Source organism: Nothobranchius furzeri, chromosome 1, assembly GCF_043380555.1.
Source record: "Nothobranchius furzeri strain GRZ-AD chromosome 1, NfurGRZ-RIMD1, whole genome shotgun sequence".
Lineage (NCBI taxonomy): Eukaryota > Metazoa > Chordata > Actinopteri > Cyprinodontiformes > Nothobranchiidae > Nothobranchius > Nothobranchius furzeri.
In genome coordinates this window covers 35038083-35052171 of record NC_091741.1, presented here as the reverse complement: position 1 = coordinate 35052171, position 14089 = coordinate 35038083, and the positions used below count along the sequence as shown (strand labels likewise).

The 14089-nt window shown below is 43.5% G+C and overlaps 1 protein-coding gene across 1 annotated transcript; it reads left to right on the top strand.

Moving 5' to 3' along the window:
- Positions 1-112: 112 nt before the first annotated feature.
- On the top strand, positions 113-12349 carry metap2a (methionyl aminopeptidase 2a). The gene is made up of 11 exons (XM_015962423.3): positions 113-494; positions 2402-2497; positions 2612-2674; positions 4110-4212; positions 5169-5330; positions 6068-6249; positions 6981-7075; positions 7163-7259; positions 9366-9469; positions 9548-9663; positions 11434-12349. The coding sequence occupies exons 1-11, from the start codon at positions 218-220 to the stop codon at positions 11684-11686; spliced, it is 1548 nt and encodes a 515-aa protein (XP_015817909.2). The 5' UTR covers positions 113-217; the 3' UTR covers positions 11687-12349.
- Positions 12350-14089: the final 1740 nt, after the last annotated feature.

Genomic DNA, 14089 nt, shown 5'->3' with positions numbered 1-14089 from the left:
AAAAGTGTAAATTTAAATATATATATTTATAGAGAGCACTTTCTGCTGATTCGGCACATTTTTCCTTAAGAGGCGTTCAAAGGCTCTAATTTGTACGTGAGCGTAGTGGGTTACATTGATTATTCAGCTGCATGAAACATTGTTGTAGCGAAAAACAATTTAAATCTCTAACATAACTGTAAAATATAAAGCACACATTGTACAGCCACTCAAGTTCATGAGAAGTCGTTTTCGAGCAAATAATTATAACAACATAAAAAAAATCCGAGTGTCCGTGAAGGCGGCGTCACAAACAGTAGTCCCGCAGTCCGTGTCGCTTCCTTTTTCAGCAGCGCCTGCGACCATGACGGATGTTGTGGCGGAACAGAACCAGAAACCAGTTCTGGAGAGAGAGCTGAACGGGGAGGCCGAAGTGAAAGAAGAGGCCGACCCAGTGGAGGAGGCCGCAAAAAAGAAGAAGAAGAAGAAAAAGAAGAGCAAGTCTGCAACGACAGGTGAGGTTATCTGGGCCGCTTTAATGCTAACAGGCTAACAGCGGTAGCTAATCAGAGCTGTGTCAAGTTAGTTACAGCTACTCCCATCAGAGTCGGAAATAACTGAACGTAGCCTATATGAATAATAAAAAAGTGTGTCCGCATTTTACAATCCTTCTGACAACGTCAGGCGTAACACTGAGAAATCCCATTTAATTCATGTAGATTATTATTTTTTTGTTATGGAGTGTTGCATCACAGTTGTATAATTTATGAATCAGGAATTCTTTTAGAATAAGATGACTAATTGTTGTCAAACTAATGTACCAAACGTTACAATTTGGTTTATGCATGTTAATATTAAGTAGATGGTAAATTTAGCTGCTGGTAAGCGTGTTATGCTTTTTCGGGTGATTATTTTGAAAGTCAGACCGGAAGTTAGCTTGTTAGCTAGTGTAACTTGGTGCAGCTCCTCCATGCGGGTTTGAGTGGAGTATTTTGAGTCACGGAGTGCCTGTGAATCCTGTCAGGCCTCAGAACACGCACCAGGATTAGGACAGAACCTCATCCAAGTTCAGTGACATAACGCGGGCATGTTTTAAAATGTTTCCAGCTCTTAAAATCAAGCGTGCAGGCGCAATTCCTCTCATCAAGCCGCACCTTTGGCAGCGGTTTCCGTTTTTTTCTTTTTTTTGGTGAACCTCAGCCAACTTTTCCTGTTTCGTAATTTTCCCGAATTATGTAATATATTAGACATAAAAGATGACTTTTAAACAATCAGCTCAATAAGACAATCAGATCTAATCGTTATCCCCACCAGTAAACCAAAGTTGACCTTCAAAAGTATTTTGTGGGCTCATGGTAACATATTTTCTGGTCTGTAGTACCTGCAGTTTGCTTAAAACTCGGGTTAGTGCTGGGCCGTATGGAAACATTTACATTTTCATGTAATTTTACTGGTTGTAGAGCTGCTGCTATCAAATTATTTTATTAATCAAATTGCCACAGGAATGGTCAGTTGATAGAATAACTAGATACACCTTTTATATTTCCTTTGCTTTGAAAATCTGGTCAAAATGTAACAGAGGAATACGTTTTGTGAAAAAACTAGTCGATAATAAGTGTGTTTCTATAACAACATTTATTGCTTTCAACTCTTTTACATTTGCTGCCTGTTAACTTTGGTGCAGCTCAGCTGAGACGGATGAATTGGCCCACACCATTATTATTCCTGAAATATAGAAATTTAGTTTACCAGCTAATCAAGCTGATTATTTTACTAAATAAATACATACATACATTACAAAATAGTAAAATCATATATGGGTTTTCAAAAGAGCTGACAAGCAGACATTCTACCCTAATGCTGGCTTGCAATAAAACAGCGACAAAAAAATCTAATAAAAACACACTTTTTGGGCTTTTAGCGGTAGCAAATAATTAATTCTCAGTTATCACTCAGTTTATCTTCATTTGAAGAGGTACATCACTTATATTTTGAATACATTTGCAGTAGTCTTTAGTAGGAATGAATGTCTTGGCTAGTTAATACTCCTCAGTCAGTCAGGGGGTCGTGGGCAGGCTCATTGTTAGAGCACGGGTCTCCGGTTCGCAAGATGCGGAGATTGTGTGAGATGGTGCTCAGATTGTAATGTTTTCTTGATTGATAATGTTACCTGTGCAATGTACTCTGTGTGTAACGTGTAAAATATCTGCGCGCCTGCATGAATCATTAACAAACTCACTCATGTTCAAGCAAATAAATGACTTCTTCTACAAACCACCATCGTCGGTGGTCGAATAATTTGTCAAATCGCCGAGCGCTAGCTCCTATAGGTGCAGACGATTCTATAGGCCAAGTCACTCAACAGTCACTTATTGTGACCATTTACATTTACTGGCTGTTATTGATCTGCGTGCTACTGCAGCTGCTGAGGTGGCGGCAGATGGAGTGGTGGAAGTAACCACACAGCTGGAGAAGCAGGCGATCGAAGACAAAGAGAAGGAGGAGGATGGCGAGGAAGGTAATTATCTAGCATATAAATCCCAAATAAACACCGGTTTCATCTTTTGTCGTTCACCTAAAGTTACTTCTTCATTACTGGTGTGTTGTTATTTATTCATTTTGACTGACACAGATGGGGATGATGGTGAAAATGCAGCAGGGAAGAAGAAGAAGAAGAAAAAGAAGAAAAAAGGATGTAAGATGATGGGGTTTTGCTTGTAGTAGTTTTTGGTGAAGTTCTGACTTAAGACGAGGAGTTTGGGCTGAATGATTTATTTATGATTATTCTGGCAGAAATGGCAATTTCTCTTTGATTCTTATATATTTTTTCCTAATCAGTTCAAGTTTATTTATAAAGCGCCAAATCACGACCAGAGTCGTCTCAAGGACCTTCACACAGTAAACATTCCAGTACAGGTCAGGTCATTAAGCCAGTCAGTAACAAGTTTCCTATATAAGGAACCCAGCAGGTCGCATCGAGTCACTGACTAGTGTCAGAGTCTTTACAGCAATCCTCATACTAAGCAAGCATGCAGCGACAGTGGAGAGGAAAACTCCCTTTTAACAGGAAGAAACCTGCAGAGGATCCTGGCTCAGTATAAGCAGCCATCCTCCACGACTTATCAAGCTTCAGCGCAATACTCCGGATATTCTGGACTGTTTTACAAACACAACAGAAAACAACATCGAGCCACTGCTCCCATAATTCAAGAATAAAAACTGAGGGCAAAAATAGCTTTCAAATAGGGGTGTGCCATCTTTGGTTCCCCATGACTTGATTTGGATTCAGAGTCCTTTGATTCGATTATTAAACGATTATCACTATTTCTGGTGCATTTCTTTCACCATTTACCGTATTTTCCGGAGTATACGTCGCACCAGCCATAAAATGTATGATGAAGAAGAAAAAAACATACGTAAGTCGCCTTTTAGGGGGAAATTTTATTATTTTTCTTACAACATCTGAGACCGAGTGTTTCACACTGCAAGACAAGCGCCGGTAACAATAACAGAATAAACAACCAGGGCGCAGCAGCGCACCACGGTCTCCAGCAGGTGATGGCGGTGTTTCAAACCCTCCCGGCGGGCAAGGAGAGATCATTCCTGGGCCGGAGCCGCCCAGCCCGCAGCAGCGCGCCACGGGCTCCAGCAGGTGATGGCGGGGCAGAGGAGCTTATTCGTGGTCCAGAGCCGGCCCGCAGCAGCGCGGTATTCATAATTTGGTAAATAAGTCGCTGGACCAGCCAGGCTATTCACACTAATTCAGCACACAATTCTAGTTTAATTCAAGTTACCCAATACCTTTTACTCCACGATGTTGTTCATGTGAAACGGAGCACATGCGCAACATACTTCATAAAGTCTACATGAACAACGTGAAATGGTTTTCTGAAACAGGCCGGAGAATCTAGACCATCTTTTCACTTCATCTGCTGGATGGCTCGGCAGGCTAGAGTTGGACCTTTGCAGAAAATCATGAATTGAACTGAAATCACAATTTCTGCTAGAAAAATTGCAATTCAGTCTTTTCCTGAAATGGTTCGTCCCTAGATCGTCACCAGGTTTAGCCGTATTTCACCTATAAGTGCTATTTTAATTTCTATTCAATTATCTGTTGGTTTATCCTTCAGCCAAAACTCAGACGGATCCTCCGTCTGTTCCCATCTGTGAGTTGTATCCAAATGGAGTTTTTCCCATCGGACAGGAGTGTGAATATCCCGTCTGCCAGGATGGGTGAGTGGACTCGAGCTGTTCCTTAGCAGCCTTTACACTTTGTGGTTGTTTATCTCAGTCTTATTGATGTAACGTCACGCAATGGCCAGATTTTGAGATGAGTTTATTTAGAAGCAATTTACTGAACCAAACATACGATTTATCAGACATGACATTGATGTATAAATATCAGATTACTGAGGCTAGAATATCCAGGGTATCCGCAGGTCCTTAAAAAGTCTTAAGTTTGCTTTTCCAAATTTAAGGCCCTAAAAATCCTTAAAAATGACAAATAATCCTTAAATACAGTTTTCAAAGGTCTTAAGTTACCAAAGACCCAATAAACAAGAATATTTTATTTCTATAAAATTTTCGTGACTTTGTAGTTCAGCGTTTTTTGTGTACGATGTTGCCGTAAGCGGAACCGTACACCTTCAGTTGGTTGTGAAAGGGGGCTCTTTTTAGATGAGCACATTAGCTGGTTAAGCTAGTGGGAGCTTGCGCCATGGGGAAGTGCAAATTTAATGGTAACTGGATGGCTAATCCCACCTTCGCGACGTGGTTAGCACCGGTTCCAGGCAATAGCTGGAAATTATAGCTTAAATTTAAAAAAATTACTTAAATTTGGCCAAAGTGGCCTTAAAAAATGTCTTAAAAAGCAATAAAATTGGCTCCCTTAAACCTGCAGATACCCTGCTATCCTCCCCTGGTGTGCTGGTAGATATTCCAGCATAAAGCAGAACCAAGCAGGGCGTTTGCTCCATGCATTCTCATTTAGCCTTATTACCTTGGGAAGTGTGCTTTTATGTCTGAATTTGAGTTGCAACTCATTAGAATGACTTTAATCATAAAGAGTGTTTAAAAAGTTAAATGGACTGGTAGCTGTTTGCAGGTAAACTCACTGATGGATCAGAGGGTTGTAGCTAGATAAGGAGCCTGCAGCAGTGCCTCTGCTTATCTGTGTTGTCGTCTCCCAGTCGAAGCGCGGTGAGCCGCATGACCATCGAGGAGAGGCGGGTGCTGGATAAGGCCAACGAGGAGGTGTGGAACGACTTCAGGCAGGCCGCTGAAGCACACAGACAAGTTCGCAGTCACGTCCGCAGCTTCCTTAAGCCGGGCCTGACCATGATCGAAATCTGGTGAGGTTGTTTTACAGGTGATGGTAAAAAGCCGACAGGCCGATTTAGCTTTAATGCAAAGTGAGATTAGGTCAGATTATATCCGAGTCTTTTTGGACAAAAGGGACAAGAAAGTAAACGCACGTTTGGCGCGGCCCAGTGTTGTTCAGATCTCAGTGAGGGTTTATTTTCAGGCTGTTGAAGTAGAAGGTTTAGCTTGTAGTCGATACACGATTAATCATTATGTATTATATCGCTCTGTTTAATGAAAGGATTTCATTTAGGCTGCATAAGAACTAGAATAAACCAGTTTTCCTGTAAGGATGATGTCAGCAGGGTGTTGGCGGCCCGGGCTTAGACCCAGGAACGACGGAAGATCTCATCAGCCGTTATCAGACGCCACCACAGAGGGTGTGCCTTGTGTGAAAACATTAAAAGCACACACAACATGCTGAACGTTTTAAATGGGACCAGTTTACTGCTGCTTACCAGTTTAGCTGGCGCTGGACAGTCGCGTGTTTTGCTTTGTGACGCGATCTGTCAGAACCGAAAACGGGGAAGTCAGTCTGCTAGCGGTGACTTTCCAGTGCTGGACGCTGTCACGTTAAAACCACCCAAGCTGCTAATTTCTCCTAATGTCTTCAACATAGTTGTACTTCCTTTGGCTCTGTTGTGTAATATTTGTAAACCTGACAGGAATAACCCCGTCTTCGCTTGTTTACTGTCTAAGTTTGTTGTTGTTCCTGTTCTGGACTCAGTGAGCGTTTGGAGGATTGCTCCCGTAAGCTGATAAAGGAGAACGGGCTGGATGCCGGCCTGGCCTTCCCCACCGGCTGCTCCCTGAACCACTGTGCTGCCCACTACACTCCCAACGCCGGAGACACCACCGTCCTGCAGTACGACGATGTCTGCAAGATTGACTTCGGCACACACATCAACGGTAAGATGTGGCCGTAGAGCTGCTCGAGCTCCATTTTTCTACCGATGCTGTGAAACGGTAGCCTAAAAATCTAGACTGTCAAAATGATTTTGCTCTGGATGTCGGGCTAGACGCGCTCCGTTGGAACCTCCGCAGCCCCGGCCAGTCTGGCGGCTGCCCAATCACAGCGCTCTATCAGTTTGCTGGGCAGGATGTTACTGCAACTGAGTAAAACTGAGTTGGGGGGGCTCTAACCGGCTTTGGCATCACATCTGGACCGTTTAGGGTTGTTTTTGAGTCCAGAGCAGATGGACGAACTTGGGTTTATTTAGAAAAAGAACGTATTTGCGTCGTCAGCGGTGTATGGTGGACTGCCCCGTTGACTGACACCCCTACCGTAGAGTACGCCACGTTGTTTGTTGCCCAATGGCGTGCAGACACCGTTAGAAAGACGACCAAAGAGCTGGCCCCTCGACTGAGCGCATCAGTGGGCCGTGGCCAGACTACAGTCACACATATAGGATGGCTTGCCAGGCTAGTAAATTGGAGTGCTTAGGGCCCACTTGGCATCAGTTCTGGATAACTCACTGTCAGCAAAGTCTAATCAAATGTTCGGCTCTGAGCATAAGCCGAGTCCGCAGAAACGGATTCTACGCTGCCAACTTTCCATCTGTCTTTCTGCGTGTCAACCTAAAATGAGCCAAAAACAAGCCCTTTAAGGGACGTTGTCTCTGTTCTGGTGTTTTCTGCAGGGCGAATCATTGACTGTGCCTTCACCGTCACGTTTAACCCAAAGTACGACAAGCTGCTGGAGGCTGTGAGAGACGCCACCAACACCGGAATCAGAGTGGGACTCGAATACTCGCACAAACCAACATCACAAGTGACCTGTGCCTAGTCTGCAGCTGACTCTTTCCTGTTGGGTGTGTTGCAGAATGCTGGCATTGATGTGCGTCTGTGTGACGTTGGAGAGGCGATTCAGGAGGTGATGGAGTCGTACGAGGTGGAGCTGGATGGAAAAACCTACCAAGGTATGTTTAGAGAGAGAGACACAAACAGCTTATTTAAACCATCGACATAGATACTGGACAATTCGTGCCCACAGGCTCCAATAACACGTTTTTGAGGCTAAATGGGAGGTGGCCACCACCGCCATTTTGACCGTGTCACAGGTTCCGTCAAGCCCAGACAATTCCATAAAAGGGAAGAGAGGAGGCGCTGAGGGTGGGGCTGTAAGGCTGGGATCAACTGACGACACCCGGTCGAACTAGCTACAAGCTAACCCAAAGCTAACGCGGAGGTGGGGGCTAAGCTAACGGAGGTAGCAACCTAGCTACAACCGGAGTTAACTGTGCACAACACCGGAGCTTCTGAGTCAGAGATACGCCGGGCTGACCGCTGGGGAGAACCGGGTGGAACACCGAGGTCTCCGAGAGCTCCACAAGCTGGCAGCTGCACAGCAGACAAGCGCTGAGCTGCCGCTGGGGGGAGGGGACCATACCGATAGTGGGAACCCAGCTCCACCAACATGTTATATTTCAACCCATTTTCTAAAGTGCAGCATTATGTTAAATGCACTGGGTTTTACCCTATTACATTTACATTTCATGGTTAAACAGTACATGTTAAAATCTAAGCTCAGCTCGGCAGTGACCTAAAATACATAAATATCATTTTACTTACTGACAAAAATGAAGTGGAGACTCCTTGGACGCTCTATTAGTGCAATTAATAAGAATAAGAATAAGAACAACTTTATTTATCCCGAGGGAAATTCTTGTGTCATGTACATGCTCAAAGCAGTCGGAGAGACAAAGGAACAGGTGAAATAGAAATATGATATACAATATATTCATTAAAAAACAAACAAAAAAAAGATCTACAGTAGAACCATGCAGGATAGTGCAAAACAAACAATCGCATATCTCAATAATTAAATACATGACTGCATCCTTGTGAATAAGTAATTAAGCCGTCGGTGCAGGCGATTCACAAAAGTGATTAAAATATGGGTTTGTAGCAGCGTATGATATGATGGGGGGATAAAAACATATTTACAATCAGAACTCTTGGGTAATATTGCACAGTCGGTGAGGGCACAGAATAACCAAGGTAATAGTATTTGGAGAATCACCTACAGCGTGAGGAAGAGTTAAACAGTCCTATTGCCACCGGTACGAAGGATTTCCTGTGGCGGTCAGTTCTGCATTTCGGGGCAATGAGTCTTTTGCTGCGTGTGCTTCGGTGGTCAATCATGTGGGCGTGCATGGGGTGGGAGGGGTTGTTCATGATAGGGAGAAGCTTTTTTAGCATTCTCCTCTCAGACACCTCCTCCAGGTTCTCCAGTCTAACACCCAGGACAGACCCAGCCCTTCTAATCAGCTTGTTCAGCCGGTTGGCATCAGCTGTCTTCACCCCACTGCCCCAGCACACAGCTGCAAAGAACACAACGCTCTCCAACACCGAGTGATAGAACATGGTCAGCATTTTCCTACAAACATTGAAGGACCTGAGCCGCCTCAGAAGGAAAAGCCGACTCTGCCCTTTTTTGAAGATGGCATTGGTGTTCTGCACAGCTGTAATGCCACAGCAAGTCATTTTGTCCAACAATTGCACAAATAATATCCAAACAAGAATACACACACACAGAGACTCAAAATCCCGGAGCAGTTTCCAGGCCAGACCGAGGCTCTACTGAGGCCTTTCCACGGAGCTAGCTCTGCGGTCACGTGGGTCTGATGCTCATTAATTATACAGAATTTTAGGCTTTTAATTCACTTAAACAGAAGAGTGAGAAAAATATTCACCCCCCTCAGAGTTGTCATGAGTGTAAACTAGATCATTTAAACCAAAAACATGTTTTGGTACCAGGCTGTAAACATGTTTATTTCTGCTGTGAAAATTGGTATTTTTAACATGGGAGTCAATGAGGATTTGCTCGCTTCTGACACCAGCCCCTAGTGGACGAGGGTGGAACTGCAGTTTTTGGTACTTCCGCATTGGCCTCAATTTCAGACCCGAATTATGGGGACTTGATTTAAACTCAAGTTTGTTGTGAGCACATATATTTAGTGTAATGACATCTAAATCTATTTAAAATCTTTCCAAATTGTTATCATGAACATTTTTGGTTCCAGTGAAGCCGATCCGAAACCTGAACGGCCACTCCATCGGTCAGTACAGGATACACGCTGGGAAGACGGTGCCCATCGTTAAAGGAGGAGAAGCAACAAGAATGGAGGCAAGTCCTTTTCTCACATTCAGTAAACTGGTCCCATGTGGGAGCTTCAGCTCAACCGGTTCTGGCTTCTCTACTCAGGAGGGAGAGGTTTACGCCATTGAGACATTCGGCAGCACAGGTAAAGGTGTGGTCCACGACGACATGGAGTGCTCTCACTACATGAAGAACTTTGATGTTGGACACGTCCCCATCAGGTGAGGCTAACGATTAAACTATTCTCGAAACATTTTGTTTTTCTGTCGACGTTATTTTTCTTTTGGCAAATCTCCTTTAATTCAATCCTCACCATCGTTTATATCAAATTACAAAATCTGTTTTCAGGCCTGCATGTTTGTAGAGATGCAGAATATATCTGTGTTGGTCCAGTAAGGAAAACTCGGAGGTGTTAAACTATGGGGGCGGAGGCTGATGGGGTACTGGACTGTGGGGGTGTTTCAACTGAAGCAGAAGTAATTGTGTGTGTATTTGTTAGCAGCTCCGCCCTCTCGGTCTGCTAGGCAACACATGCTGTTGCCTAGCAGACCGAGAGGGCGGAGCTGCTAACAAATACACACACAGTCTCACAACGACATTGTGACATCACATGGTACCAGCTAACGTTCTAGGGTACCTCTTAGCCAATAGCGATGGCAGATTTAAATTCAAATGCAGTGCAGGGTTTTTACCTGACGACGGTGCATCGCTGACAGTTTTAGGCACATTATTTAAATTTTAACTAAGATGCACTAAAGTGCCGAATTATTGACTACATGTGTCTACAGCACGATTGGACACTCATTTATATAGTTTATCAGGAAAAAAAAAGTTGATCTGAGGGTGACTTGCTCTTTAAGAATGTTCCATTTGAAAATCTACAAAGTGATTAACTAGATTCTGAGGTGACTCGGATACTTATCTAGGGCTGCAGCTATTGAATATTTTAGTATTCGCGTATTCTATTGAATTCCCCATCGATGAATCGAATCTTCTGTTTGACGACGTTTCAAGTAAAACGAGATTGTGGTCTGCTGTTAAAGATATAAAATAAAACAGCAAAATTATAAAAGGCTAAATAATGTGCATTAAACTGGTGTTTAGTTCCCTCTTTCCCAGCTGATATTTCTAGTTAAAAAGTATTTTTAGGAACAAAATTGGACTTATATTTCATTAACATTTTAGGTTTTTATGAGCATCACTCATCCTAGTCTAAACTTATCCACATATGATCAGTAGAACTGAATTATTTCATGAACATGTTCAGTAGAAGCTACTGGAAATGCTAACATTTGATTTCTACTGGTAACAATGTAATATATTTTATTATGTACAGGTTGGCAACATAATCCAGTCTAAATTGTATTCAAATGTAGAAGCGTTTGTGAGTCATGTGCTACAACGGCTTGCCGTAGCCCCGCTACGGTGTGTGGAGCAGAGCAGACTGGACTCCCGAGTCGCTGACTCTCAGTGACAACCAGACTCCAGGTAGCTGCGGCGGCTCTGCCCCACACCGCTGCAGGCATCCACATGCAAACGGGATGGTGGGGGTTTAGTTTTTCACAACCATCACGTTTTTTTGTTGTTGTTTTTTTTCGCGCGCTAAGTTAGCTTTAGCAATTCTGGCCGTAGTTTCACTGCTGATCCCAAACTTTGCACCATCTCTGCCTTTTACAACGGTTTTTGTGTTTGCTGGTTCCTCCGTTTTCCTCCTCTGCACCTAGATTTCCACGCTGTGCGCCGGTACAACGTGTTCAGACTGCGGCGTGCACATTCAACGAAGTTTCAAATCAGTCAAATTTAACCGAGGAATTGAATTAATCGAATGACTCGAAGATTCGTTCCAGCCCCGTACTTACCTGTGGCATAGTTTGGTTAAATAATTAAACTTGAGTTTGTGCTTCCGGCATTCAGTCAGAGACGATCACCTTTTCAGTTTCTGATATTTCCAGTTTAGTGCTGAAGTCGCTGAATAAGTCTTTCCTCTCCAGGCTCCCCAGAGCGAAGCACCTGCTGAACGTCATCAACGAGAACTTCGGCACGCTGGCGTTCTGCCGCCGCTGGCTCGACCGCCTTGGAGAGAGCAAGTACCTGATGGCCCTGAAGAACCTGTGCGACCTGGGCATCGTGGACCCCTACCCTCCTCTTTGCGACACGAAGGGCTGCTACACGGCTCAGTTTGAGCACACCATTCTGCTCAGGCCCACCTGCAAGGAGGTGGTGAGCCGAGGAGATGACTACTGACAGCCCTGCCGACCTCCACCTCTCGGCACACGCTCGCCCTCCAGATCCGTGTCAGAATAAGAATAATGGCAGAAAAGAGCTTCTAAAAAGGGGAGTTGGCTCAGCGCAGTCCCGACGTAGCTCGTCTACAGTTCACCTCACATCTTTCCAGGAAGAAGCGGCAGCCTTTAGAGTTTTCTATCAGCAGGGTCTTACCTAGAAAACATGAAAATGTTAAGCACTCATGATATTAAAGCTGCTGTGAATTCAGTGCAGCCCCATTATTTAAAGCATTGGAACTCTCTTATCCTCATTTATTTTCCGTTTCGGAGCCTTTTGTGCTTTAACTCCATTACTGGAGCTGCTGATGGCTTTAAGACATGGTAAGGTCCGTGCACGGCCAAAACTCTCTGCATACAAACCGTTTAAACGCCTGGGGTGTTGTAACCAGCACCGTGTTCATGCAGACACCAAATACCTGCAGCTGAGTGTGTGTGTGTGTGTGTGTGTGTGTGTGGCGTCTGTCTCCGCAGGAGGGGATGCTGCACTCCGGCCCTCCATGATACCTTTTGAATCGGCTGCTGCCACTCTTATGTCCCCCTGGTTAAACGTCATTTGGAACGCTTCCTGGAAATGTTTTTGTAAGAAAAAAAAGATGATTAAAATAATTTTTTGCTCATTAAAGGTTGTTTGTTCTTTTAATGCTTTCAGTGACAACAATAGGCTAATTATATAACTGTAGACTTGGAGGGATTTTAACACCAATAGGTAATATAAAATGAAGGTATTTGGAGATAAATTTTTACCAGCATAGGTTTATAATCAAGCGTGTCGTTTGATATAAAACTATTAGCTACTAGTTCGACTACATCTAATAAACACATACACAGACACTCAGATGAATTATTTAAAAAACGTGAAAATTTTTGTTTTAACCCAGAAAATCATTGATGTATTAAGATTTTACATTAAGTTAAAAATACTTAAAACTAAATACAACAAAAGTAACCACATTGAATTTTCCTTCACCAATTATTTGTCTAAATGAAAATTACATTACTTGTAATTTGTCACTTGATTCGGTTGATGGCCATTTACTCTGCATATAAGGGATTTATTTGTTTTATTTAGATCAACTGGATGAAACACAAAACTGCTTTAGAATCTGGCGTTGAGAGTGAGGGATTTTCCACCCTCTGCTGGAGAAAAGCAGCTACTACAGCTAAACGTAGATTCCAACATACCGCCTAGTTTTGAAATAGGCATCAACAGTCTAGAAAACGAGGAAGCCAAAAGATTCTCACACAAACTACACGTAAACTTTTTTTGTCCTGGGAATATTACTATTAGGAAGGAGGAGTAGAACGAGAAGAAGGAATTAAGTTAAAGGAGTTATTTAGTAGAAAGACTTCCGTAAATTATTCAAACACGTCTAATCGTAGGACGAGGCTGAAGTTAGCTTACGATTCCAGAAACGACTAAAGGGCCAATACACCCATTTTTTCTCTACTCTGACCATCTTCAATCTGCTCTAGCTCAAAAACTACAACAGCCACACTGTTCAAGATGGCCAGATGCTGAAAAAACGCATAAATATGGCTTTGTTGAAGTTTCACAAATCCCAGACAAGGTTGTATGCCATCTACTATTATTGTGGAATAATCTAGAACAGGTTTGAACAGTCTGGCTGTTGTAGTTTGTGAGCTAGAGCAGATTAAAGATGGTCAGCGTAGAGAAAAATTGGGTGTATTGGCCCTTTAGCCGTCTCCCGAATCGGAAGCAAACTTCAGCCTCGTAATCGTAGGCCAGTTGCGTTGATATGTTTTCAAGACCCCCTACATCACAGGTGCCAAACTCAGGACCTCGGGCCGCTTTTGCTGCAAAGACTACAAATCCCATAGTGCTTTGCGGCGTTAGCGCGTCTATTGACATTAATTAGCATCCACGCTACTATCGGCTTCAGCAGCCTACAACACTCCTCTCACTCTCACTCAGCGCCGCCTTTATTCAGCAATTAACCGACTTTGAAGACCGGAATTGGATTTTAGCTGCTCAGAAATCTGTTAGCTCACCGACCAACTTCTACACCGAGATTATTTAACTCCAGTTTAGCGACACGCTCAAGTCAGTCTGACAGTTTTTATCTTTCCTCCCGACACACTGACCCAACGGTGGGGTCAAGTTGCTCAGATGCTCTCCACATCCAGCAGCACAAACGTATGTGAGCAGCTGTCGCCTGAAGAAGATGAACAAACAACACAGGAGTGTCACTGATGCAGGTGTCTGGCTGTAGCAGGTGAGCGCCACAGGAATCCGAGTGGAGCAAACTGGGCTTGAATTTTTGTGGTTTTTATGCACCTTTTTTGCTCCAAATCATGAAAGTTAATAGGTGGAATATTGCATTTTCATTTAAGATCCTTTTTT

Excerpts from the sequence above, each read along its gene's own strand:
- metap2a (XM_015962423.3), top strand. The coding sequence starts at position 218 with ATGAGAAGTCGTTTTCGAGCAAATAATTATAACAACATAAAAAAAATC. Across the intron at positions 2,675-4,109 it reads GAAAAAGAAGAAAAAAGGAT|CCAAAACTCAGACGGATCCT; the intron begins GTAAGATGATGG and ends TTTATCCTTCAG. Across the intron at positions 5,331-6,067 it reads CTGACCATGATCGAAATCTG|TGAGCGTTTGGAGGATTGCT; the intron begins GTGAGGTTGTTT and ends TTCTGGACTCAG.